The sequence below is a fragment of the Schistocerca piceifrons genome, chromosome 3 (genome assembly GCF_021461385.2).
Source record: "Schistocerca piceifrons isolate TAMUIC-IGC-003096 chromosome 3, iqSchPice1.1, whole genome shotgun sequence".
Classification (NCBI taxonomy): Eukaryota; Metazoa; Arthropoda; class Insecta; order Orthoptera; family Acrididae; genus Schistocerca; species Schistocerca piceifrons.
This window is the reverse complement of record NC_060140.1, coordinates 265,681,388-265,706,627: the sequence shown is the minus strand read 5'-3', so window position 1 is coordinate 265,706,627 and position 25,240 is coordinate 265,681,388. Positions and strand designations below refer to the sequence as shown.

The following is a 25,240-nucleotide window of genomic DNA, read 5'->3' as shown; positions in this document are numbered from 1 at the left end:
CCGTCATCGAACCCATCGTTCTACCATTCCTAGACCGGCAAGGGAACTTGCTGTTCCAACAGGACAATGCACGTCCGCATGTATCCCGTGCCACCCAACGTGCTCTAGAAGGTGTAAGTCAACTACCCTGGCCAGCAAGATCTCCGGATCTGTCCCCCATTGAGCATGTTTGGGACTGGATGAAGCGTCGTCTCACGCGGTCTGCACGTCCAGCACGAACGCTGGTCCAACTGAGGCGCCAGGTGGAAATGGCATGGCAAGCCGTTCCACAGGACTACATCCAGCATCTCTACGATCGTCTCCATGGGAGAATAGCAGCCTGCATTGCTGCGAAAGGTGGATATACACTGTTCTAGTGCCGACATTGTGCATGCTCTATTGCCTGTGTCTATGTGCCTGTGGTTCTGTCAGTGTGATCATGTGATGTATCTGACCCCAGGAATGTGTCAATAAAGTTTCCCCTTCCTGGGACAATGAATTCACGGTGTTCTTATTTCAATTTCCAGGAGTGTATTTCTGTGGTCAGCCAGAAAGCGATGGAGAACATCCTGACCATAGTTCCCAGTCTGCAAGTCCACATTCTCGTCCGGCCCACTGAAAGGAATGTTTCTATTCTCTATTTACTATGATTATAAGCCAAGATTTTGAGTTCTAATTGATAAATTTTCACACGTACAACATCGTAATATTCATTACGTTAGTACTAATAATAAATCTCTCTATCCTAAACAGCACTATAAGCAGTTCAGAGGCGGCCTCTACGGTAAATTCCGATTAAATGGTCTTTCGCCCTGACTTCTGGTGATCAAAATAATTGCTCGCCACAAAAGCGGAAAATAATTATCACAACTTACCGTGCGGATTTGTTAACATTACGGGCGGCACACTAGCAGTTACTTCCGCGAAATGTAAGCGATTCAGGACTGTGTGCAGTCCTCGTGATTTCACTTCCTATTTGTACCAAAAACATGAGTTTAGTTGCGGTCTGACTGTGACGTCATCCGAGTCAGCGCGTACTCTGGTGTTTGGCTGACGCGGATCGTACGGTAGCTGGGTGCAAAGTGAGTGAAGTCTTGCCTCTCAGGCCGTTATTTATATACGGGCGCAGCGGACGGCCAGTAGAAAATCTACTGTTACCCGCTCTATCCTCATGGTAGTAGCCTCTAAACGGCCGCCTCCTCGGACACACAATATTTTATAACACGGTTATGAATCAATTTAGAATCTTCGTAATTTTTATATGAATGTAGTTAAGTTGGTTGAAATCACAGAAAAAGTTTTAGCTCGCCTGCATTTAAACTTTGCCGTCTAGAACTTTTAGAATGGAACTGACAGTAGAACATGATCTCTGAACTACCATTTTAAAGGACTTTTTTTTGTTGTTATTTACATCTAGGCCTTGACACTTGTTACAGCTCTATTATTTAATAGGTTTCATCACGTGCTGTAATCAGAACTTTCTAGCATTAATATAACAGATACTTAATCTCCTACAAATAAGGACGATTTTGTTCCAAATTTAGTTTTCAGTAAATTACTCGAAAACTATTAGTGGTAGCTCAATGGGGTCAAGTAGCTACCATTTTTATGTTGAACTGAAACTTCATACAAATTTTCATATTTCTAAGTTTAATATTTAGAGCCTTCAATTTTTCTTAAAAACATGGTTTCTGACAAAAATATTTCTTTAATCACATTGACACTTGTACCAGTTAATTTGGACATACATCTGCACATTATGACCAATTTTTGTCTTCCTAGCTTTATTATTTAGCGCCACTTATTTTTTTCTTAAAATGTTGTATTTATGGAAAGATATTCATGTGATCGATTTGAGATTTGATAATTTAAACATTTACAAACTGAAGCATATGTTGACAAATTTTGGAAGAGCATCTTTAACTTTTAATTTCGTTCTTAAATAATGGTGCAATACTTGTGTGCTACGCACAGATGCGTTAAGGTGACGTGGCGCTACTAGCAGTGAACTGGGGTAAGTCCCGGCACACTCGCTCACCTCTGTATTTCTCAAATGATACAGCGCTTTTCTCGCCAGAAACTGATTCACCTAAATGGTCACATAATACTTGTCAGTAGCGTAACCTTGCAAGGTAACCATGGGGTCCGTGGAATATTACAACGGGGCTGCCCATATCACCGAAGCCCACCATGTTTCACTCTTGGGAAGTAGTTGGAAACAGTGGGAAACAAGTCAGGTCCTACATACGCTTCTCGCACTGTTTTCATATTTTTTCCCAACCCCTGTTTATTGGAATTTTGCAAGCTTTTGAGCTACTAAACCTCTGCCGCACTGGCCTGCTGGCCTAGTGTGGGCGCCAGTCTTGATGAGGCCGGACGTCAAAAATTTAAAAAAAAAAATCGATTTTTCAAAAATATTCCTATTTGGCAGTGCACATCTTCTTGAATAGTTTGAAGTATAAAATACATATATTTGAGAGATCATAATGCACGTTATTTGGTCTTAAGTGTAGCAAGATGATGGTGATAGTAAAGCTTTCCTTGAGGTTCAAAAACGTGCTCCGTATGGAGCTGAGACTGTTGTGCAGAAGTTCGAGTGTGTCGGACATGTACAGAAAAGACTTGGTACTAGACTTAGAAGGCTGATATAATATTTTTTAGGACAAAAATTATCTGATTGTAAGGGAATAAAAGGAAGAGGGCGACTGACGAATGCAGCAATTGACAAGCTACAGACATATTATGGCTTGGCAATAAGAAGGAACACAGGGACTTGAAACATATGAAGCTAGCAGTTTAGGCCTTATACTTCCAGAAAATGTCCACAGACAATAACCCTATCCACAACTTGTGCCCAAAAGGAAGCGAATCATGGTGTGGCTACCAAAGGTCAATTGCTGCTGGTGAAGAATATCATCACAGGAACCGAGCGAGGTGGCGCAGTGGTTAGACACTGGACTCGCATTCGGGAGGACGACGGTTCAATCCCGCGTCCGGCCATCCTGATTCAGGTTTTTAGTGATTTACCTAAATCGCTCCAGGCAAATCCAGGGATGGTTCCTTTGAAAGGGCACAGCCGGCTTCCTTCCCCGCTTCCCTAATCCGATGAGACCGATGACCTCGCTGTTTGGTCTCTTCCCCCAAACAACCCAACTCATCACAGCAATTCTCTACCAAATGCTGTAATGGAAGCCATCAAACCTATGTTCAGGGACCTTGCAAATGAAAACTTATTGAAGAAATGTTTTATGGCGGTACCCAAAACCCAAATGAAAGTTTTAACCAATGTGTATGGAAAAGATTGCCAAATGCCATTTTTGTGGTAAGAAATGCACTTGCTATTGGTGTTTATGATGCAGTTTCATGCTTTAATGATGGTGTGCAAAGCAGGAAATACGTTTTAGAGAAAATGGGAATTAAGCCCGGAGTGAACTGCATCGAAGCTTTGTATGCGATAGACAGAGAGTGTCTAGTGAAAGCAGGTAAATCGTTTTTGGATGTGATAAAATCAAGAAGAGTGCATCATAGGAATGTGAAAAGGAAGAAAACTGATTTAGAAAACGAAAAAGAACCTGCTTATCTTGCTGAACAGTTAAAAAAAATGCCAAATACAAGCAGAAACTTTATCGGCCATTTTCCGCAAAACACATTTCTGTAGTTAGGCACATGTCACATCCAAAATAAATGTTCTATTACTTTCAAACTTGGTATGTTTATTAAACACAAACTCCTTTATGCAAAACTCTAGAATTTTCCAAATGTATTTTTCTTTTTCTTCTTGCATTTTGTTCGTTATAGTTCGTTGTAATTATTAGTGGCGGACGTCCCCTGACGCCCGTTGAAGTTCATTATTGATCCATTCACTCAGGTTTTTTTTTTTTTTTTTTTTTTTTTTTTTTTTAAATGCAGAGGGCAGCTAACCCTCTGACCGAACACGCTGAGCTACCGTGCCGGCTGCACCTATTTGAGCTACCGAAGCACGACTCAGGACCCGCCCTTACAGCTTTACTTCCGCCAGTATATCTCCTACCTTCCAAGCTTCACAGAAGCTCTCCTGCAGACCAAGCACTCCTGGAAGAAAGGCTGTTGCGGAGACATTGCTTAGCCACAGCCTGGGGGATGTTTTCAGAATGAAATTTTCACTCTACAGCGGAGTGTGCGCTGATGTGAAACTTCCTGGCAGATTAAAACTGTGTGCTGGACCGCGACTCGAACTCGGAGAGCTTCTGTGAAGTTTTGAACGTAGGAGACGAGGTACTGCCGGAAGTAAAGCTGTGAGGGCGGTCATGAGTCGTGCTTGGTACCTCGCTTGGTAGAGCACTTGCCCTCGAAAGGCAAAGGTCCCGAGTTCGATTCTCGGTCCGGCACACAGTTTTAATCTGCCAGGAAGTTTCATATCAGCGCACACTGCGCAGCAGAGTGAAAATTTATATTCTAGAAACTGATACAGTTAACAATAAAATTTGAGATTTTTCTAAACATGAAGTTTAAAATGTAAAAGCTCATTCATTTTTTCATGACTTAAGTAAATTGTAGAGTTTCATACATCTGTAAGTATGGTTTGTATGCTGCGCAAAATTCATCGAAGAATCTCTCTTACTTATGAAGAAAAGTGTACCTACAGCAAGAAATGCAACCAATAGAAGGTGAAAACATGATGAAATTTCACATGTAAAAAAAAATTATTTTGTTATTTTGTGGAACATCTGCTGCTATGAGTGTGAATCTTGAATCCTTCCCGGTCATGCTGACAATGTCTTATGAATTTAATTTGTAAAAGTACCGGATGATCAAAAAGTCAGTATAAATTTGAAAACTGAATAAGTCACGGAATAATGTAGATAGAGAGGTACAAATTGACACACATGCTTGGAATGACATAGGGTTTTATCAGAACCAAAAAAATGTAAAAGTTCAAAAAATGTCCGACAGATGGCGATTCGTGTGATCAGAATAGCAATAATTAGCATTACAAAGTAAGACAAAGCAAAGATGACGTTCTTTACAGGAAATGCTCAATATGTCCACCATCATTCCTCAACAATAGCTGTAGTCGAGAAATAATGTTGTGAACAGCACTGTAAAGCATGTCCGGAGTTACGGTGAGGCATTGGCGTCGGATGTTGTATTTCAGCATCCGTAGAGATGTCGGTCGATCACGATACACTTGCGACTTCAGGTAACCCCAAAGCCAATAATCGCACGGACTGAGGTCTGGGGATATGAGAGGCCAAGCATGACGAAAGTGGCGGCTGAGCACACCATCATCACCAAACGACGCGCGCAAGATATCTTGAAGCGTCCAGCAATATGGGGTGGAGCACCATCCTGCATAAACATCCTACGTTCGAGCAGGTGTTTATCAGCCAGGCTGGGGGTGATGCGATTCTGTAACATATCGGCGTACCTCTCACCTGTCACGGTAGCAGTTACAAAACCAGAATCACACATTTTCTCGAAGAAAAAAGGCCCAATAACGGTAGATGTGGTAAATCCAACCCATACCGTGACTTTCTCGTCGTGCAATGGTTTCCATGACATCTCTAGGATTTTCAGTAGCCCAAATTCTGCAGTTGTGGGCGTTGACAGACCCTCGGAGCGTGAAATGAGCTTCTTCGGTCCACAACACGTTACCCAACCAATCGTCATCTTCCACCATCTTTTGAAACGCCCACACCGCAAATGCCCTCCGCTTCACTAAATCGCCAGGTAACAGTTCATGATGCCGATGGATTTTGTACGGATAGCATCGGAGGATACACCTCAGTGCCAACCAAACAGTAGTGTATGGAATGCCGGTGCGATGTGCGACTGCACGAGCGCTGACTTCCCCATGCATAGACGAACCCGCTACAGTCTCCATTTCTTCCTGAACTGTCTCAGCAGTATTACGCCTTGTGCTGGGTCGGCCATTACGGGGTCTATCGTCTAAACAGCCCGTGGCTTCGAACTTATAAATCATTCTCGCCACAGCTGCATTTGTCAACGGACCTTTACCCGTTCGAATCCCCTTCCTATGGCGATAGGATCGCAACGCTGAACTAGCACATTCCCCATTCTGATAATACAGCTTCACTAAAAGCGCCTTTTCAGGTAACGTCAACATGCTGCGACTGCTGGCGCATCTGATTCTCTCTCTTTTTTTTTTTTTTTTCCTTTATTGTAATTTTCATCACCTGATACAGGCGGGCTGGCAGCAGCTTAATACGCTGTTCTTCAGCCTTATGGGGTACAATAATATAGGTGACATAGACAATACAAAAAATGGCGGGCAAAGAAAGTAGTTACAAAAAACAAGAAGCTGTTCACGTTGGACGATAAAAACACTAACACTTGGTGACACGGCGCACAAAACACGGAGAACGGCGACGGCACATGTGAACAGTTGAGTTGAAACTGCACGAAACACAAAACGAAGCACACACAATAAACACTGATGGCGACGATCTCCGGCGCGCGAATGTTCACTATGCGTGTGCGAGTCCGGGGACCTGCCAAGAGAGGAGGAGGAGGAAGGGGAGTGGGAGAGGGGAGAGCAGAGATGCCACGGGCAGGGGAGAAAGAGGGGAGGGAGGAAGTGGGAGGGGAAGCCCGGGGGGAAGAGAGATGGAGGGAGGGGACGGGGGAAAAGGAAAGAGAAGGGACGGGAAGGGAAGAGAAGGGAGGGAGGGAGGGTGCCTAAAGGAAAGGACACCGGGGGGTGGGGCAGGGTCAAAGTTGATAGGAGGGGTAGATGGAGGGGAGGAGGACATCATCAGGGAGGGGGAGCTGGCGGAAGCCACCTTGGGAGAGGATAAAGAGGGTGGAGAGATGGAGACCAGGTGGGACGTGGGAATATAGGCGCAGCAGCGGGTGGGGGTGGGAGAGGATTGGGGTGACGAGCGGGTGAGGAGGATCGAGTTTGCGGGAGGTGTACAGGATCCGTATCCTTTCAAGGAAAAGGAGGAGGTGGGGGAAGGGGATGAGATCGTACAGGATCCGCGTAGGGGAGGGGAGACGGATGCGATAGGCGAGGCGGAGAGCATGGCGTTCAAGGATTTGGAGGGATTTATAAAAGGAAGGGGGGGCGGAGATCCAAGCCGGATGGGCATAACAAAGGATAGGGCGGATGAGGGATTTATAAGTGTGGAGGATGGTGGAGGGGTCCAGACCCCACGTGCGGCCAGAGAGGAGCTTGAGGAGACTGAGTCGGGAGCGTGCCTTGGCTTGGATTGTCCGGAGGTGGGGAGTCCAGGAGAGGCGACGGTCGAGGGTGACGCCAAGGTACTTAAGGGTGGGAGTGAGGGCGATAGGACGGCCATAGATGGTGATGTAGAAATCAAGGAGGCGGAAGGAAGGGGTGGTTTTGCCTACAATGATCGCCTGGGTTTTGGAAGGATTGACCTTGAGCAACCACTGGTTGCACCAAGCGGTGAACCGGTCAAGATGGGATTGGAGAAGGTGTTGGGAGCGCTGTAGGGTGGGGGCAAGGGCAAGGAAGGCGGTGTCATCGGCAAACTGGAGAAGGTGGACGGGGGCTGACGGCGGCGGCATGTCCGCCATGTACAAAAGGTACAGAAGGGGGGAGAGGACGGAGCCTTGGGGCACACCGGCAGAGGGGAAAAAGGTGTAGGAATCTGTGTTATGGACGGTGACATAGGAAGAACGGCGGGAGAGAAAGGAGCCGATCAGACGGACGTAGGTAACGTGAAGGGCGAAGGTTTGGAGCTTGAAGAGGAGACCGGGATGCCATATGCGGTCATAGGCACGTTCGAGGTCCAGGGAGAGGAAGATTGCAGAGCGACGGGAATTAAGCTGTTCGGAAAAGAGATGAGTGAGGTGAAGGAGAAGGTCGTCGGAAGAGAAGGACGGCCGAAAGCCAGACTGGGTAACGGGAAGGAGGCGGTGCTGGCGGAGATGCTGGTGGATGCGGCGGGTGAGGATAGATTCCAGGACCTTGCTGAAGACTGAGGTAAGGCTGATGGGACGGTAGGAGGAGACGGCGGACGGCGGTTTGCCAGGTTTAAGGAACATGAGGATACGGGAGGTTTTCCACAGGTCGGGGTAGTAACCAGTGGACAGGACTACATTGTAGAGCCTGGCCAGGGTGGAGAGGAAAGAGACAGGTGCTTCACAAAGGTGACGGTAGGTGACACGATCGTGACCAAGAGTGGTGTTGCGTTTCGTGCGGAGTGTAGCAATGAGATCCTGTGTAGTGATAGGGGCATTGAGTTCTGTGTGTGTAATGTTGTCCAAGTACTGGAAACCAGGAGCGAGAGGAGGGACAGAGGTGTCAGTTCGATCGCGGATATCCGGGAAGAGGGAGTAATCGAACTGGGGATCATCGGGGATGGAAAATACATCGGAGAGGTAGGAGGCAAAGTGGTTGGCCTCACTAAGGGTGTCAGGGAAGGGGTGATCATCATGGAGGAGAGGATAGTAGGGGGATGGTTTAGTTCCGGTAAGGCGACGGAAGGCTGACCAGAACTTGGACGAGTTGTTTGGTAGGGTAGCATTTAAACGGGTGCATGTCTGTCGCCAGTCCCGGCGTTTCTTAGCCGCGAGCAAATTGCGAATGTGTCGTTGGAGTTGCCGGTGGCGTCGTAGTGTGTCCGGGTCACGCGTGTGGAGGAAGGCACGGTAGAGACGGCGGGATTCACGGAGGAGGAGGACGGCCTGTGGGGGTAAGGTAGGACGGTGGGGGTGGATGGCGACAGTAGGGACGTGGGCCTCCACGGCCTCAGACAAGGTCTGCTGGAGAAAGGAGGTAGCATAGGTGTCATCATCGGGGTGGTGGTAGGTGAAAGGGTGGCTATCGACCTGGGTGGAAAGGGTATCCCGGTAGGCATTCCAGTCGGCTCGGGAATAGTCGTGGACATACTTAGGGGGAGGATCAGTACGAGGGTCGGGGCGAGGGCGACGACCGTCTGAAACGGTGAGGAGGACAGGGAGATGGTCGCTACCAATAGGCTCCAGGACATCCACCGTTATGCGGCCGAGGAGGTTGGGGGAGGAGAGGATAACATCAGGAGTGGAGTTGGATTCGGGACGGGTGTGCTGGGGGATGGGAATGAGGTCGCCTTGAAGGGAGGAGAGGAACCGATGCCACCGCCGTAACTGGGCGGTGGAACGACTATGGATGTTGAGGTCGGCGGCGATCACGTAGGAGGAGAAGGTACGGTCAATGTGGGAGAGGAAGTCGAAGGGAATAGGGGCGTTAGGGCGGACATAGATGGTGGCGCAGGTAACGGTAAGGCCAGGGATGAAGAGAATAAGGATCAGGTGTTTGGTGGGGTCGGGAAGGAGAGGTTGGAGCTGAACGGGGATCTGGCGATGGTGCCCAATGGCAACTCCGCCACGCGCAATTGGGAGGGGATTATCGGAGCGGTGGAGGAGGTAGGGCGAAGTGTGGATGGTGTGGTGGGGTTGGAGGAAGGTTTCATTAAGGAGGAAGGCGTCCATGCGGTGGGTGGCAAGGGTATGGAGAAAGAGGTTCTTGTTGGCAGGAAGGGAGCGGATGTTGTTGAAAAGGATACGGTGCTGTCGCGCCATGACAGGGATTTAAACGAGGGTGTCAAGACGGGAGAAGGCGAAATGGGCCTGGTTGTTGGAGTAGGTGGCGTACATCTTGAGTTGGAATATGGAACGGGTGGCAAGGGAGATCTGCTGGAGGGTGTGGGGGCGCTGAAAGGGATGAACATTCTGGAGGACGATGGTAAGGAACCTGATGATGTCCTCAGCGGTGGGGGGGGGGGGGACCAAGGGAATTGCCAGGAGGGGTGGGGGCTCCAGGGGACGGACAGGGACGGTGAGTTCAGGAGTGGTTGGAGGGGGTCGGGCTTTACACTTTTGGGAGTAGGTGGGATGGGGGAGATTGCAGGTATTGCAGGAAGGAGGGGATTGGAGGTTAGGGCACTGCCTGAGGAAGTGCGCTTGCCGACAATGCGGGCAGGTGGGGGCCTCGCGGCACTCAGCTGTGGGGTGTGCGTTATAGCGCAGACACCTCTGACAGCGCAGGGATTGAGGAGGGGAACGGGAGGGGTCAACCTTATAACGCTGGTTAAAAAGGAGGGCACCCTCCTTCAGGAGACGGTCGATGGAGGGAGCGTGCTCAGAAAAAACCCGCATAAGGCGGGTGGGACCGGCAGCGTTATGGATGCAGCGAACCGCACGCACCTCCAAATGGGGATGGGCCTGAAGCTCCGCCAGCACCTCCTCCTCCGTGACCACTGGACTAAGCTGAGTGATCACGGCGGTGAGAGTCGGCGGGCGACGTGGAGGTTGGGGCTGGTGGGAGGGAGGAGGCGGAGGAGCAGGGGTGAGAGAGGCATGAGGGCCAAAGCGGGTGACAGGGATGCGGGAAAGGAGGTATGTGTGGAGGGTTGGGCTGGGGGAGGAGATGAGGACCGAATCACGGCGAGGAGTGAGGAGGGAGATGGGGGCACCAGGACAATGCTGGCGAAGGAAGAGGGTGAGGTTCCGGGCTTCAAAGAGAGAGGGATCAGGACGGGAGAGGAGGTAGCGGTAGGAGGAGGGGGTAGAGGAGGAGGTTGAGGGGGCAGGGACGGGTGGGGAGACATCCATGGCATCATGGGTGGGGGAAGGAGGACGAGGTGGAGCCTTTTTGGAAGCAGAGGAGGCAGGGGTGCCACTGGGGCGCTTGACGGCGGCGGAGGGGGTGTGGGGGATGGGAACAACGGGAATGTGGCGGGGAGGGGCAGGTCCCGGGGCCGGAGTCGGCGCCGGAGATGGTGACGGTGACGGTGACGGTGAAGGCGAAGGCGACGGTGACGACGGCGGTGGTGGTGGTGGCGGCGATGGCGAAGGCGACGGGGAGAGCTGGGCATGGACAGTGGCCCGACGGGCCACCACCCGAGCTGGAGCTGCAGTGACAGGCTGGGGGAGTGGGGGGAAAGGATCAGATCGAGAGGAAGAAGCTGGAGAGGGGGCGACAAAGAGTGAGGGCGAAGGGAGAGTGAGAAGAGGAGGGATGGAAGGAGGGGGGTGGGACTGGGCACACCAGGTGATAGTGGTGGATGCGGCGGAAGGGGAAGTATAAACTATGGCGGTGGTGGTAGCGGTGGCAGTGGTGGTGGGGGCGGACATGACGGTAGGGAGAAACAATAACGAACAGAACGAAGAGGAAAGGACAGAAACTGGGGACAGACAAAGACGAAGACGGATGAAGACGAAGACGGATGAAGACGAAGACGGCCGTAGACCAGGGTCAGGACGGCGGCGACGGCGGCGACCAGGCGGCAACGGCGGCGGCGGCGGCGGCGGCGAACAGACGGACGGCCACCCGCTGGCGGCGGCGACGAACAGACGGACGGCGGCGAACAGACGGTCGGACGGACAGCAGGCGGCGGCGGCGGCGGCGAACAGACGGACGGAGGACAGCAGACGGCGGCGAACAGACAGACAGACGGACGGACAGCAGGCAGCAGCGGCGGACAGCGAGCAGGCAGGCGGACAGACGGACGGACGAACAGCTGCAGCAGGAAGCGGCGGGCAGGCAGACAGACAGACAGACAGACAGACACAACCGTCGAAGACGGAGATTACAACCTGAGAGTAGCCCAGGCGTTGCAACCTGACGTCGTCGACTGAGGGGATCCAACCCTCTGATATACGGATTCTCTCTCTCATTACAGCTCCTTTTATACACGACTGGCATGCGCAGTCACTGACGTTTTGCTGTCCAGTGCCATCTGTCGGACATTTTGTGAACTTTGTTATTTGTTGGTTCTAATAAAACCCCATGTCATTCCAAGCATGTGTGTCTCTCTGTCTACATTATTCCGTGGTTTATTAAGTTTCAAATTTATACTGACTTTTTGATCACCCGGTATAGACAGTGGAAATTGAAATGTGCTGTGGTGCCTCTCGTGCTCCAAGTCGGCCCCCTCAACGCCTCGCCCTGCCTGTGCTGCGGCAGATCCGTGCGAGTCTGTGCGGTGCGCGCCGCCCGAGGTGTGCCAGCTGGACGGGGACCGGCAGCCGTCGTGCCGCTGCGGCGAGACGTGCCCGCTCGACCTGACGCCCGTCTGCGCCTCCGACGGCCGCACCTACGCCAACGAGTGCTCGCTGCGCCAGGAGGCCTGCCGCACGCGCAGGGCCCTCACCGTGCTCTTCCGCGGCAAGTGCTCCGAAGGTAACAACACTCTTCCTTCCGCTCTCTGCGCCAGCCACACCGACTGGTCTTAGAACCAGTGACTAGAAAATCCAGAGGCTAATCAAACACCTGCATCTACATTCATACTTTTGTAAACCCTCGTCGCCAGTTTTGCAAAGGCCTCGTCGCTACTGCTGTGGAGGCCGAGTTGCCACTGTTGTTACGTAGACCGAGCCTGTGAGTCCGTGAAACCGTTTCTAGTGCAGTAGACCGCTAAGACAATTTCTCCCTACACCTGGGTCAAGTAACAGGATCGCAGAACGAAGATACTTCAACACTCCAACAAATTAGTAACAAAATCACACAAATGAGTTAAATGATTTACTTATCTTTGTGACTTGTTGAATGATTAAGTCTGTAACAATGCATGTAATGTTGTTGTTGTTGTTGTTGTTGTTGTTGTAGTCTTCAAAAAATCGCTCTGAGCACTATGGGACGTAACTTCTGAGGTCATCAGTCCCCTAGAACTTAGAACTACTTGAACCTAACTAACCTAAGGACATCACACACGTCCATGCCTGAGGCAGGATTCGAACCTGCGACCGTAGCGGTCGCGAGGTTCCAGACTGCAGCGCCTAGAACCGCTCGGCCACTCCGGCCGGCTGTAGTCTTCTGTCCAGACACTTGTTTGACGCAGCTCTCCATGCTACTCTACCTTGTGCACGCTTCTTCATCTCCAACTAACTACTGCAACCCACATCCTTCCGCATCTGCTTCAGAACATGTCCTACCAACCGATCCCTTCTTCTTGTCAAGTTGTGCCACAAACTCCACTTCTCAAGAATTCGATTCAGTACCTTCCCATCTTACCTTCAGCATTCTTCTGTAGCACCACATTTCGAAAGCTTCTATTCTCTTCTTGTCCAAACTATTTATCGTCTTTGTTTCACTCCCATACATGCCTACATTCCAAACTAATAATTTCAGAAAAGACTTCCTGGCACTTATATTTATACTCGGTGTCAACAAATTTCTCTTCTTCAGAAACGCTTTCCTTGCCATTGTCAGTCTACATTTTATATCCTCTCTACTTCGACCATCATCAGTTATTTTGCTCTCCAAATTGCAAAACTCATCTACTGCTTTAAGTGTCTCATTTCCTAATCTAATTCCGTCAGCATCACCTGATTTAATTCGACCACATCCCATTATCCTCATTTTGCTTTTCTTCGTGTTCATCTTATATCCTCCTTTTAAGACACTGCCCATTCCGTTCAACTGCTCTGTCTCTGACAGAATTACAAGGTCGTAGGCGAACCTCAAATTTTTTATTTCTTCTCCGTGGATTTTAATTCCTACTAACCTAACTAACCTAAGGACATCACACACATCCATTCCCGAGGCAGGATTCGAACCTGCGACCGTAGAGGTCGCGCGGTTCCAGACTGTAGCGCCTAGAACCGCTCGGCCACAACGGCCGGCTGCTTTCTTTGGGATTATTCTTTTTGAAGTCTGAGAGTATTTCGCCTTTGTCATACATCTAGCTTAGCAGATGGTGGAGTTTTGTCAGGGCTGGCTCTCCCAAGGCTATCAGTAGTTCTAATGGAATGTTGTCTACTCCCGGGGCCTTGTTTAGACTTAAGTCTTTCAGTGCTCTGCATGTAATATAACACAAAAAGGCCCTCAACGGCTAAGCGCAAATATTCCTAGGTAAAGTTCACAGTACACAGCAAATGCAATTAACAACTGTCTGTTCAATTCTAAGAGTTCACTAAACGACGTTCCCTGCCTGAGGCAGCCCTGGACGATGAGCTATAACCATGTGCGCGAGAGCTGCTCCTCTATCTTCCCACTAGGCTTCTGTCTGTTGGCGTCCCGTCATTGGCAGAACACACTCTGCCGGCAATTGGCCGAGGCTAAGTCGATATCTTCATTCTGCCTACACTATGCTTTCCTACTCCTCTTTTAGAATACTGCTGCGCGATGTGGTATCCTTACCAGATACGATTGACGTAGTACATCGAAAAAGTTCAAAGAAGGGCAGCACGTTTTGTCTTATCGCGAAATAAGGGAGAGAGTGCCACTGAAATGACACAAGATTTAGGGTGGACATCATTAAAACAAAGGCGTTAGCGTTGCTGCAGAATCTTCTCACGAAATTCCAATGACCAACTTTCTCCTCCGAATGGGAAAATATTTTGTTGACAACGACCTACATAGAAAGAAACTATCACCATGCTAAAATAAGGGAAATCAGAGCTCGTACGGATAGATATAGGTGATCGTTCTTTCCGCGCGCTATACGAGACTCGAATAATAGAGAATTGTGAAGGTGGTTCGAAGAACCATCTGCCGGGCACTTAAATGTGATTTGCAGAGTATCCATGTAGATGTACACTATGAGGTCAAAAGTATCCGTACACCCCCAGCATTGTGCTGCCAGCTATTGCCAGGTACTCCATATCAGCGACCTCAGCAGTCATTAGACATCGGGAGAGAGCAGAATGGGGCGCTCCGCGGAACTCACGGACTTAGAACGTGGTCAGGTGAGTGGGTGTCACTTGTGTCATACGTCTGTACGCGAGATTTCCACACTCTTAAACATCCCTAGATCCATTCTTTCAAATGTGATAGTGAAGTGGATACGTGAAGGGACACGTACAGCACAAAAGCGTATAGGCCGACCTCGTCTGTTGACTGACAGAGACCGACGACAGTTGAAGAGAGTCGTAATGTGTAATTCCAAACTGCATCGAGACCCACTGTAAGTACTACGAAAGTTAGGCAGGAGGTGAGGAAAATTGGATTTCATGGTCGAGCGGCTGCTCATAAGCCACACATTACACCGGTAAATGCCAAACGACGCCTCGCTTGGTGTAAGAAGCGTAAACACTCGACGATTGAACAGTGGAAAAATGTTGTGTAGAGTGACGAATCACGGTACACAATGTGGCGATCCGATGGCAGGGTGTGGGTATGGCGAATGCCTGGTGAACGTTATGTGCCAATAGTAAAATTCGGAAGCGGCGGTGTTATGGTGTGGTCGTGTTTTTCATGGAGGGGGCTTGCACCCGTTGTTGCTTTGCGTGGCACTATTACAGCACAGGCCTACATTGATGTTTTAAGCACCTTCTTGCTTCCCACTGTTGAAGAGCAATTCGGGGATGGCGATTGCATCTTTCAACACGATCGAGCACCTGCTCATACTGCGGGGCCTGTGGCGGAGTGGTGACACAAAAATAAAATCCCTATAATGGACTGACCTGCACAGAGTTCTGACCTGGATCCTATAGAACACCTTTGGGATCTTTTGAAACGCCTACTTCGTGCCAGGCGTCACCGACCAACATCGATACCCCTCCTCAGTGCAGCACTCCGTGAAGAATGGGCTGCCATTCCCCGACGAAGCTTCTAGCACCTCATTGAACGTATGCCTGCAAGAGTGGATGCTGTCATCAAGGTTAAGGGTGGGCCAACGCCGTACTGAATTCCAGCATTACCGTTGGAAGGCACCACGAACTTGTAAGCAGGTGGCGCTCGTGGAACTCGCGCAAGTGGCGAGTCTCTATGGCACTGGCGCCAGCTCGCATCTTTGCACCAGTGGTTCTTTTGCCCTAAGTGTGTCTTTTTCGGACGACGCAGCAGATACTCTGCAAGCCACCTTAGGGAATGTGACTGAGAGTACTGTGTGTACCACTGTCACGTACCCATTTTTGAGTTCCAGTCGCGTACGCTTCGCAGGAAGAGCGACTGCTTGTAAGACTCATTGTGGGCTCGAATATCTCTATAACTTTAGCTCACGGTCTTCGCAGGAGGTATACATAGGACTCTTCTCGGAACGCGCACTCTCGGAAGTTTGACAGCAGACCATACCGTGATGCCGGTCGCCTCTCTTGAAGCGTCTGCCAATGGAGTTGATTGATCTTCCCCGTGGCGCTTACGCACTTACTAAATGGACCTGAAACTAAACGTGTTGCTCTGGTTTGGATCTTCTCTATCATATATATCATTTCTCAAGTCAACACCCCTCTTCTGAACACATTCTAACCGAAAAGGGATCAATGAGGTATCGTTAGGAAGATTTTTTAACCGACTTCTGACATTGCATATCGATTTTGTGCCAACACTTACTATCAGTGGAAAATTATTACGTAAAAGAGACTTTTAACAATTATAGGCAAAAGGGCATGATGCATGCCCAGCTTCACATCTATATTTTACGAAGTTAACTTATTAATCAGGGATGACAGAACCCCGTTTTATATCATCTTATTATGAACACCATTTTATTTATTTTGAAGTACTTATTTACTGTATAAATTCTGTACAGCTTTGTATAATATCAGTGACAGCTGCAGCAGTCTATTACCTCTGCCCATTGTAAGAGCTGACTTTTCTAAACGAAAATACTTTCCGAAACAAGAAAGATATGTGTCATTGTCGCTTTTAATTGTGGTTTACCTATTGCTACTACGGCCTAACATACCTGCAAAAAGTACAAAGTGCAATAAAAATCTCAAAATATAGTTAGAGGTTATTGTGGCTTTAGTGAAATACCAGGTAAAAAGCGAACGCTACGTTATAACCTATACATTTCGCATTTATTTACGTCTTCGTATTTAATATTCGTATTTTCCATTAAACTTCAGTGACACGTAAATATAAATATTACGATCAAAACTTAGAAATTACGAGCAATAATGCATCTAAATGTACACTGATAAACCAAAAGATTACCACACTGTTTCACTGGTTCACGAGCGTCGCGTCGAATGATCTACTGGAAGCTGCATAATATTTCGACGAGACAGCTGCTTGTCACCCGCAGGTGCTTACTGACCTGTTGCTGCATTGGCTCGGCAATATATACGCTGACTCGCAAGAAAAGTGCAGGTGCCAAGGGTTGGAGCTATACCGTCATCGTAGACGAAACATAGAGCACGGCGGCATCCAGTGCCCCCGCCATACAAACGGGGCACAGTCTTCTCATTCGCGAAGTGGGAAAAGCGCGGCCGCAGATAGCTGCCCAGCGCGCGTGCGGGCAGAGTGTTGGCGCCCAGTTTCCGTGCGAACTTTGATTCTCCGTCTATGTCGACTCAGCTTTGTTCGTCTGCGGCCGACAACGCCTTAGTACCGCTTGTTCCCATGCCTTGCTGAGTTGAAATCCAGTGTCTCTATTGATCAGGTCATTACTTACACGAATTTCGACTGCTTCTTTAATGATGGAGTCCCCGTACGTGGAAGCGGACGAAAGCATCTTTGTCTCTCCCTATTCATACTGTGACCCGTGTCAAGACAGTTTTCAGCCACAGCAGACTTTTCTGGCTGACCCAATCTGGTGTGACGTCTATGTTCAGCACATCTATCCTTAACAGTGCGACACTTCTGGCAATATATGATTTCCTACACTGGCACGGGATTTTATATATCCCTGGTCCCCTTAGACTCAGGCCGTCTTTAACAAAACCCAGCATAGTTTGCACTCGCGATGGAGGGCAGAAGACACATTTTATTTGATGTTTTTTGAAGAGCCTGCCAATCTTAAAGGTCGCGCTACCAACATACGGTAGAAAAACCGTCATCTTGGAGTTCTCTGTCTCTTCTGGCTGTTCTTGACCTTTAGAGGGTGCAGGTTTAAATACCTTACTGATCTGTTTATCAGAGTGCCCGTTTTGTACAAACACAGAGCGAAGATGGCTAAGCTCTGCTGATAAGCTCCCTGCATCAGAGATAATTCTGGCCCCATGAATGAGAGCCCGCAACACGCCACTGCGTTGAGGTGTGTGTTGGCAGCTCGTAGCTCGTAGATATAGGTCAGTGTGAGTCGTTTTGCGGAACACACTGTGACCCAAGGAATCGTCTTCTTTTCTGTGGACCAAGACGTCAAGAAACGGAAGGTCTCCATTTTTCTCCACTTCCATGGTGAAGCAAATGCTGGGATGGAGTGAGTTAAGATGTTCCAGAAACGCAGGAAAAAGTGTCGTCCACATATTTCCAGAAACATATAGGTTTCAACAGCGCTGACTGAAGTGCTTTTTCTTGAGGATTCTTCCAATGAATCCCAGTCTGTCATCTGCCTCAGCCGAAATTAATTTTATGTGGTCGTCTCACTTCAAATCGCCCCGTATATATGCTCCTACATATTTTATGGAAGTAACTGCTTCCAGGGATGGTTCTGCAATTGTGAAATCACACAGTAAAGGGTCTTTCTGCCTATGTGTACGCAATGTGTTACATTTGTTTGTGTTGAGGGTCAGTTGCCACTCCCTGCACCAAGCGCCGATTCTTTGGAGGCCTTGCTGCATTTCGATACCGTCTCTGGAGGCAACACATCTGAAGACTACTCTCCGGTCAGATATGCTCTGTCATGTCTGTTAAAAACGCTTTAGTCCAATCACTCAGCTGAACTGAAATTCCGAGTACTTGTATTTTACTCACTGGGCGCAGTGCGGGGCTCTATCGCCTTCCGGAAGTCAAGGAACATGGCATTTAACTAGGCTCGTGTATCTACTGCTTTCTGGGCCTCGCGGACGAACACAGCGAGCTGGGTTTCACACGATCGTTGCTTTCGGAACCCATGTTGGTTCTTACACAGAAGATTTTCGGTCTCCAGAAATGTCATAATATGCGAGCAAGAAACATGTTCCAGAATTCTATACCAAAGAAAGTGGTATCGGCATGCGTATTCAAATACAGAGATATGTAAATAGCCAGAATACGGCGCTGCGGTCGGAAACGCCTATATAAGACAACCAGTGTCTGACGCAGTTACTGACCGGTTACTGCTGCTACAATGGTAGGTTATCAAGATTTACGTGTTTTTGTACGTGGTGTCGCACGAGCGATAGGACACAGCATCTTCGAGGTAGCGATGAAGCGGGGATTTTCCCGTACAACCATTTCACGAGTGCACCGTGAATATCTGGAATCCGGTAAAACATCAAATCTACGACATCGCTGCGGACGGAAAATGACCCTGCAAGAACACGGCCAACGACGACTGAAGAGAATCGTTCGACGTAACAGAAGGGCAACCCTTCCGCAAACTGCTGCAGATTTCAGTGCAGGGTCATCAACAAGTGTCAGCGTGCGAACCATTCAACTAAACATCATAGATATGGGCTTTTGAAGCCGAAGGCCCACTCGTGTATCCATGATGACTGCACGATACCAAGCTTTACACCTCGCCTACGCCCGTCAACACCGACATTGGACTGTTTATGCCTCGAAACATGTTGCCTGGTCGGACGAGTATCGCTTCATGTTGCATCGAGGGGATGGACATGTGCGGGTATGGAGACAACCTCATGAATCCATGGACCCTGCATGTCAGCAGAGGAATGTTCAAGTTGGTGGAGGCTCTGTAATAGTGTGGTGCATGTGCACTTGGAGTGATATGGGACCCCTGATATGTCTAGATATGACTCTGACAGGTGACACGTACCTAAGTATCCTGTCTGATCATCTGCATCCATTCATGTCCATTATACATTCCAACGGACTTAGGCAATTCCAGCAGGACAATGCGACAACCCACTCGTTCAGAATTGCAACAGAGAGGCTCCAGGAACACTCTTCTGAGGTTGAACACTTCCGCTGGTCACCGAACTCCCCAGACATGAACACTATTGAGCATATCTGGGATGCCTTGCTGTTGAGAAGAGATTTCGACCCCTCGTAGTGTTACGGATTTATGGACAGCCCTGCAGAATTCATGGTGTCAATTCCCTCCAGTACTACTTTAGACTTCATTCGAGTCCATGAAACGTCGTGTTGGAGCACTTCTGCCTGTTCGCGGGGGGCCTACACGATAATTAGGCAGGTGTACCAGTTTCTTTGGCTCTTCAGTGTACAACAGACCGACATTGGAGATATAGGCTTATAGTTTTCTGCATCTGTTCGACGGCCCTTCTTGAAAGAAGGAATGATTTGTGCTTATTTCCAATCATTAGGAACGTTTCGCTCCTCTGCAGATCTACAGTACACTGCTGCTAGAAGCAGGGGAATTTCTTTCGCTTACTCGGTGTAGAATCGAATTGGTATCCCTTTAGGTCGAGTGGCCTAAGATTTCAAGGGATTTGTATAATTTTTTAAGGCGGAGATTAAGCCAATATTGATATAATTTAACATGTGGTAAATGAGCGATTTTTGTGCGAAGATAGTGGAGCAAATATGTAGACATGAGATGCGATGTGTTAGTAGTTTTAGTAGTATCGGAATTTATGTCGTATAGTTAGGAGGTGTGCATTACGTGTTAGTATTCTGTCAAGAGCTAGCCCTAAATACTTTACTTTGATATTGGTGGAGGCATGGAAATATGACCCCCCTCCCCCCTCCCCCTGAACCATGGACCCTGCCGTTGGTGGGGAGGCTTGCGTGCCTCATCGATACACATAGCCGTGCCATAGGTGCAACCACAACGGATGGGTATCTGTTGAGAGGCTAGACAAACATGTGGTTTCTGAAGAGGGGCAGCAGCCTTTTCAGTAGTTGCAGGGGCAACAGTCTGGATAATTGACTGATCTGCCCTTGCTGTGCTGGTATTGCGAACGGCTGAAAGCAAGGGGAAACTACAGCCGAAATTTTTCCCGAGGGCATGCAGCTTTATTCTATGGTTAAATGATGATGGCGTTCTCTTGGGTAAGATATTCCGGAGGTAAAATAGTCCCCATTCGGATCTCCAGGCGGGGACTATTCAAGAGGATGTCGTTATCAGGAGAAAGAAAACTGGCGTTCTACGGATCGGAGCATGGAATGTCAGATCCCTTAATCGGGCAGGTGGGTTAGAAAATTTAAAAAAGGAAATGGATAGGTTAAAGTTAGATATAATGGAAATTAGTGAAGTTCGGTGGCAGGAGAAACAAGACTTTTGGTCAGGCGAATACAGGGTTATAAATACAAAATCAAATAGGGATAATGCAGGAGTAGGTTTAATAATCAATAAAAAAAATAGGAGTGCGGGTAAGATACTACAAGCAGCATAGTGAAAGCATTATTCTGGCCAAGATAGACACGAAGCCCACGCCTGCGACAGTAGTACAAGTTTATATGCCAACTAGATCTGCAGATGATGAAGAAATTGAAGAAGTGTATGATGAGATAAAAGTAATTATTCAGATAGTGAAGGGAGACGAAAATTTAATAGTCATGGGTGACTGGAATTCGGCAGTAGGAAAAGGGAGAGAAGGAAACATAGTAGGTGAATATGGATTGGGGGTAAGAAATGAAAGAGGAAGCCGCCTGGTAGAATTTTGCACAGAGCACAACTTAATCATAGCTAACACTTGGTTCAAGAATCACAAAAGAAGGTTGTATACATGGAAGAAGCCTGGAGATACTGACAGGTTTCAGATAGATTATATAATGGTAAGACGGAGATTTAGGTACCAAGTTTTAAATTGTAAGACATTTCCAGGGGCAGCTATTGATTCTGACCACAATCTATTGGTTATGAACTGTAGATTAAAACTGAAGAAACTGCAAAAAGGTGGGAATTTAAGGAGATGGGACCGGGATAGACTGAAAGAACCAGAGCTTGTACAGAGTTTCAGGGAGAGCATAAGGGAACAATTGACAGGAATGGGGGAAAGAAATAAAGTAGAAGAAGAATTGTTAGGTTTGAGGGATGAAGTAGTGAAGGCAGCAGAGGATCAAGTAGGTAAAAAGACGAGGGCTAGTAGAAATCCTTGGGTAACAGAGGAAATATTGAGTTTAATTGATGAAAGGAGAAAATATATAAATGCAGTAAATGAACCAGGCAAAAAGGAATACAAAGGTCTCAAAAATAAGATCGACAGGAAGTGCAAAATGGGTAAGCAGGGATGGCTAGAGGACAAATGTAAAGCTGTAGAGGCTTATCTCACTATGGGTGAGCAAAGAAGGGAAATCAGAAAGGTGGAAGGAGTATATAGAGGGTCTATACAAGGGCAATGTACTTGAGGACAATATTATAGAAATGGAAGAGGATGTAGATGAAGATGAAATGGGAGATATGATACTGCGTGAAGAGTTTCACAGAGCATTGAAAGATCTGAGTCGAAACAAGACCCCGGGAGTAGACAACATTCCATTAGAACTACTGACAGCGTTGGGAGAGCCAGTCGTGATAAAACTCTACCGTCTGGTCAGCAAGGTGTATGAGACAGGCGAAATACCCTCAGACTTCAAGAAGAATATAATAATTCCAATCCCACAGAAAGCAGGTGTTGACAGATGTGAAAATTACCGAACTATCAATTTAATAAGTCACGGCTGCAAAATATTAACGCGAATTCTTTACAGACTAATGGAAAAACTAGTAGAAGCCGACCTCGGGGTAGATCAGTTTGGATTCCGTAGAAATACTGGAACACGTGAGGCAATACTGACCTTACGACTTATCTTAGAAGAAAGATTAAGTAAAGGCAAACCTATGTTTCTAGCATTTGTAGACTTAGAGAAAGCGTTTGACAATGTTGACTGGAATACTCTCTTTCAAATTCTGAAGATGGCAGAGGTAAAATACAGGGAGCGAAAGGCTATTTACAATTTGTACAGAAACCAGATGGCAGTTATAAGAGTCGAGGGGTATCAAAGGGAAGCAGTGGTTGGGAAAGGAGTGAGACAGGGTTGTAGCCTCTCCCCGATGTTATTCAATCTGTATATTGAGCAAGCAGTGAAGGAAACAAAAGAAAAATTCGGAGTAGGTATTAAAATCCATGGAGATGAAATAAAAACTTTGAGGTTCGCCGATGACATTGTAATTCTGTCAGAGACAGCAAAGGACTTGGAAGAGCAGTTGAACGGAATGGATAGTGTCGTGAAAGGAGGATATAAGGTGAACATCAACAAAAGCAAAACGAGGATAATGGAATGTAGTCGAATTAAGTCGGGTGATGCTGAGGGAATTAGATTAGGAAATGAGACACTTAAAGCAGTAAAGGAGTTTTCCTATTTGGGGAGCAAAATAACTGATGATGGTCAAAGTAGAGAGGATATAAAATGTAGACTGGCAATGGCAAGGAAACCGTTTCCTAAGAAGAGAAATTTGTTAACATCGAGTATAGATTTAAGTGTCAGGAAGTCGTTTCTGAAAGTATTTGTATGGTGTGTAGCTATGTATGGAAGTGAAACATGGACGGTAAATAGTTTGGACAAGAAGAGAATAGAAGCTTTCGTGATGTGGTGCTACAGAAGCATGCTGAAGATTAGATGGGTAGATCACATAACTAATGAGGAGCTACTGAATACGATTGGGGGGAAGAGAAGTCGGTGGCATAACTTGACTAGAAGAAGGGATCGGTTGGTAGGACATGTTCTGAGGCATCAAGGGATCAACAGTTTAGTATTGGAGGGCAGCATGGAGGGTAAGAATCGTAGAGGGAGACCAAGAGATGAATACACTAAGCAGATTCAGAGGGATGTAGGTTGCAGTAGGTACTGGGAGATGAAGATGCTTGCACAGGATAGAGTAGCATGGAGAGCTGCATCAAACCAGTCTCAGGACTGAAGACCACAACAACAACAACAACATGGAAATATGGACGACGAAGATGCCAAGTGGTGCGGTCAAAGATGGGTGCTTGGCTTTTCTGTGAATTTACTTGTAGTTTCCACGTCTTCACCACTCGATCCGAAGATTCAAGTCACGCTGGTGAGAGATGTCGAAGATTGCAGAGTCTGCACGGTAGCTAGATATATAGTGTCATCAGCATATTGCAGGAGGTAGGTTAGGTGGGGAGAGGGGAACGATGTCTGCAGTGTACAGGACGTAACTAAGGGGGAATAGGACAGAATCTTCAGGCACACGAGCTGTTAGACGAAAGACGCGTCAGCATGGGTGACTGGAACATACTCCCTCAGTAGATAACTATTGAGGGTGGATTAATAAAAGATAGAAAAACGTAACGGTAGTTTTAATGCTTCAGGTGTTCTACATAGTCTCCCCCACTTGAGTACAACGCACCACAGAAAGTACAGACAACCATGTGAAACTGCTAGAAAAGTCCTTCTTTGGGATGTTGTTCAACTCTCGCGTTGCACTGACTTGAATGTCGGTTATGTCGTCAAAGCAATGACTCTTCATGGGAACTTCTGCCGTTTTATGGTAGGTGTGTGTTGATAACACCAAGTCTCGTCACCAGTGATGATTTTTTCCAGAAAAGAATTATCAACATTTTGCATTTCAATCGATTCGCGGCAAGCGTTCACGTGTCGTTCTTTTTATTCTGAAGTCAAAGAGTGCGTGACAAAGCTTGCACAGACTTCTCTTTTTCGAAACATTCTACAGGATGTTTTGAACACTTGATTTAGAGATGTTGCTCCATTATGATTTATGATACAGAAACGTTGACACACTATGGCTTCACATCCATTGCTTAACACAGCCTGCTCACAACAGACTGGTCGAATGCGCATCTCTTGTTTACAGTTGGTAATTCAAGCTGCCACCGCAGTTACTGAGCTGTCACTTGTTGTTGTTTGTTGTGGTCTTCAGTCCTGAGACTGGTTTGATGCAGCTCTCCATGCTACCCTATCCTGTGCAAGTTTCTTCATCTCCCAGTACCTACTCCAACCTTCATCCTTCTGAATCTGCTTAGTGTATTCATCTCTTGATCTCCCTCTACGATTTTTACCCTCCACGCTGCCTTCCATTGCTAAATTTGTGATCCCTTGATGCCTCAGAACATGTCCTACCAACCGGTCCCTTCTTCTCGTCAAGTTGTGCCACAAACTCCTCTTCTCCCCAATTCTATACAATACCTCCTCATTAGTTATGTTATCTACCCACCTAATCTTCAGCATTCTTCTGTAGCACCACATTTCGAAAGCTTCTATTCTCTTCCTGTCCAAACTATTTATTGTCCATGTTTCACTTCCATACATGGCTACACTCCATACAAATACTTTCAGAAACGACTTCCTGACACTTAAATCTATACTCGATGTTAACAAATTTCTCTTCTTAGGAAACGGTTTCCTTGCCATTGTCAGTCTAAATTTTATATCTTCTCTACTTTGACCATCATCAGTTATTTTGCTCCCCAAATAGGAAAACTCCTTTACTGCTTTAAGTGTCTCATTTCCTAATCTAATTCCCTCAGCATCACCCGACTTAATTCGACTACATTCCATTATCCTCGTTTTGCTTTTGTTGATGTTCATCTTATATCTTCCTTTCAAGACACT

General features: G+C 47.5%; 1 protein-coding gene across 1 annotated transcript in view; it reads left to right on the top strand.

The window, feature by feature from the left end:
* LOC124788576 (agrin-like) overlaps positions 1–25,240 on the top strand; it is a 293,248-nt gene that overhangs the window by 25,964 nt on the left and 242,044 nt on the right. Inside the window, exon 2 of the mRNA XM_047255847.1 lies at positions 11,897–12,112. Within this exon, the coding sequence (XP_047111803.1) occupies positions 11,897–12,112 (216 nt within the window). The remainder of the gene's footprint in view (positions 1–11,896; positions 12,113–25,240) is intronic.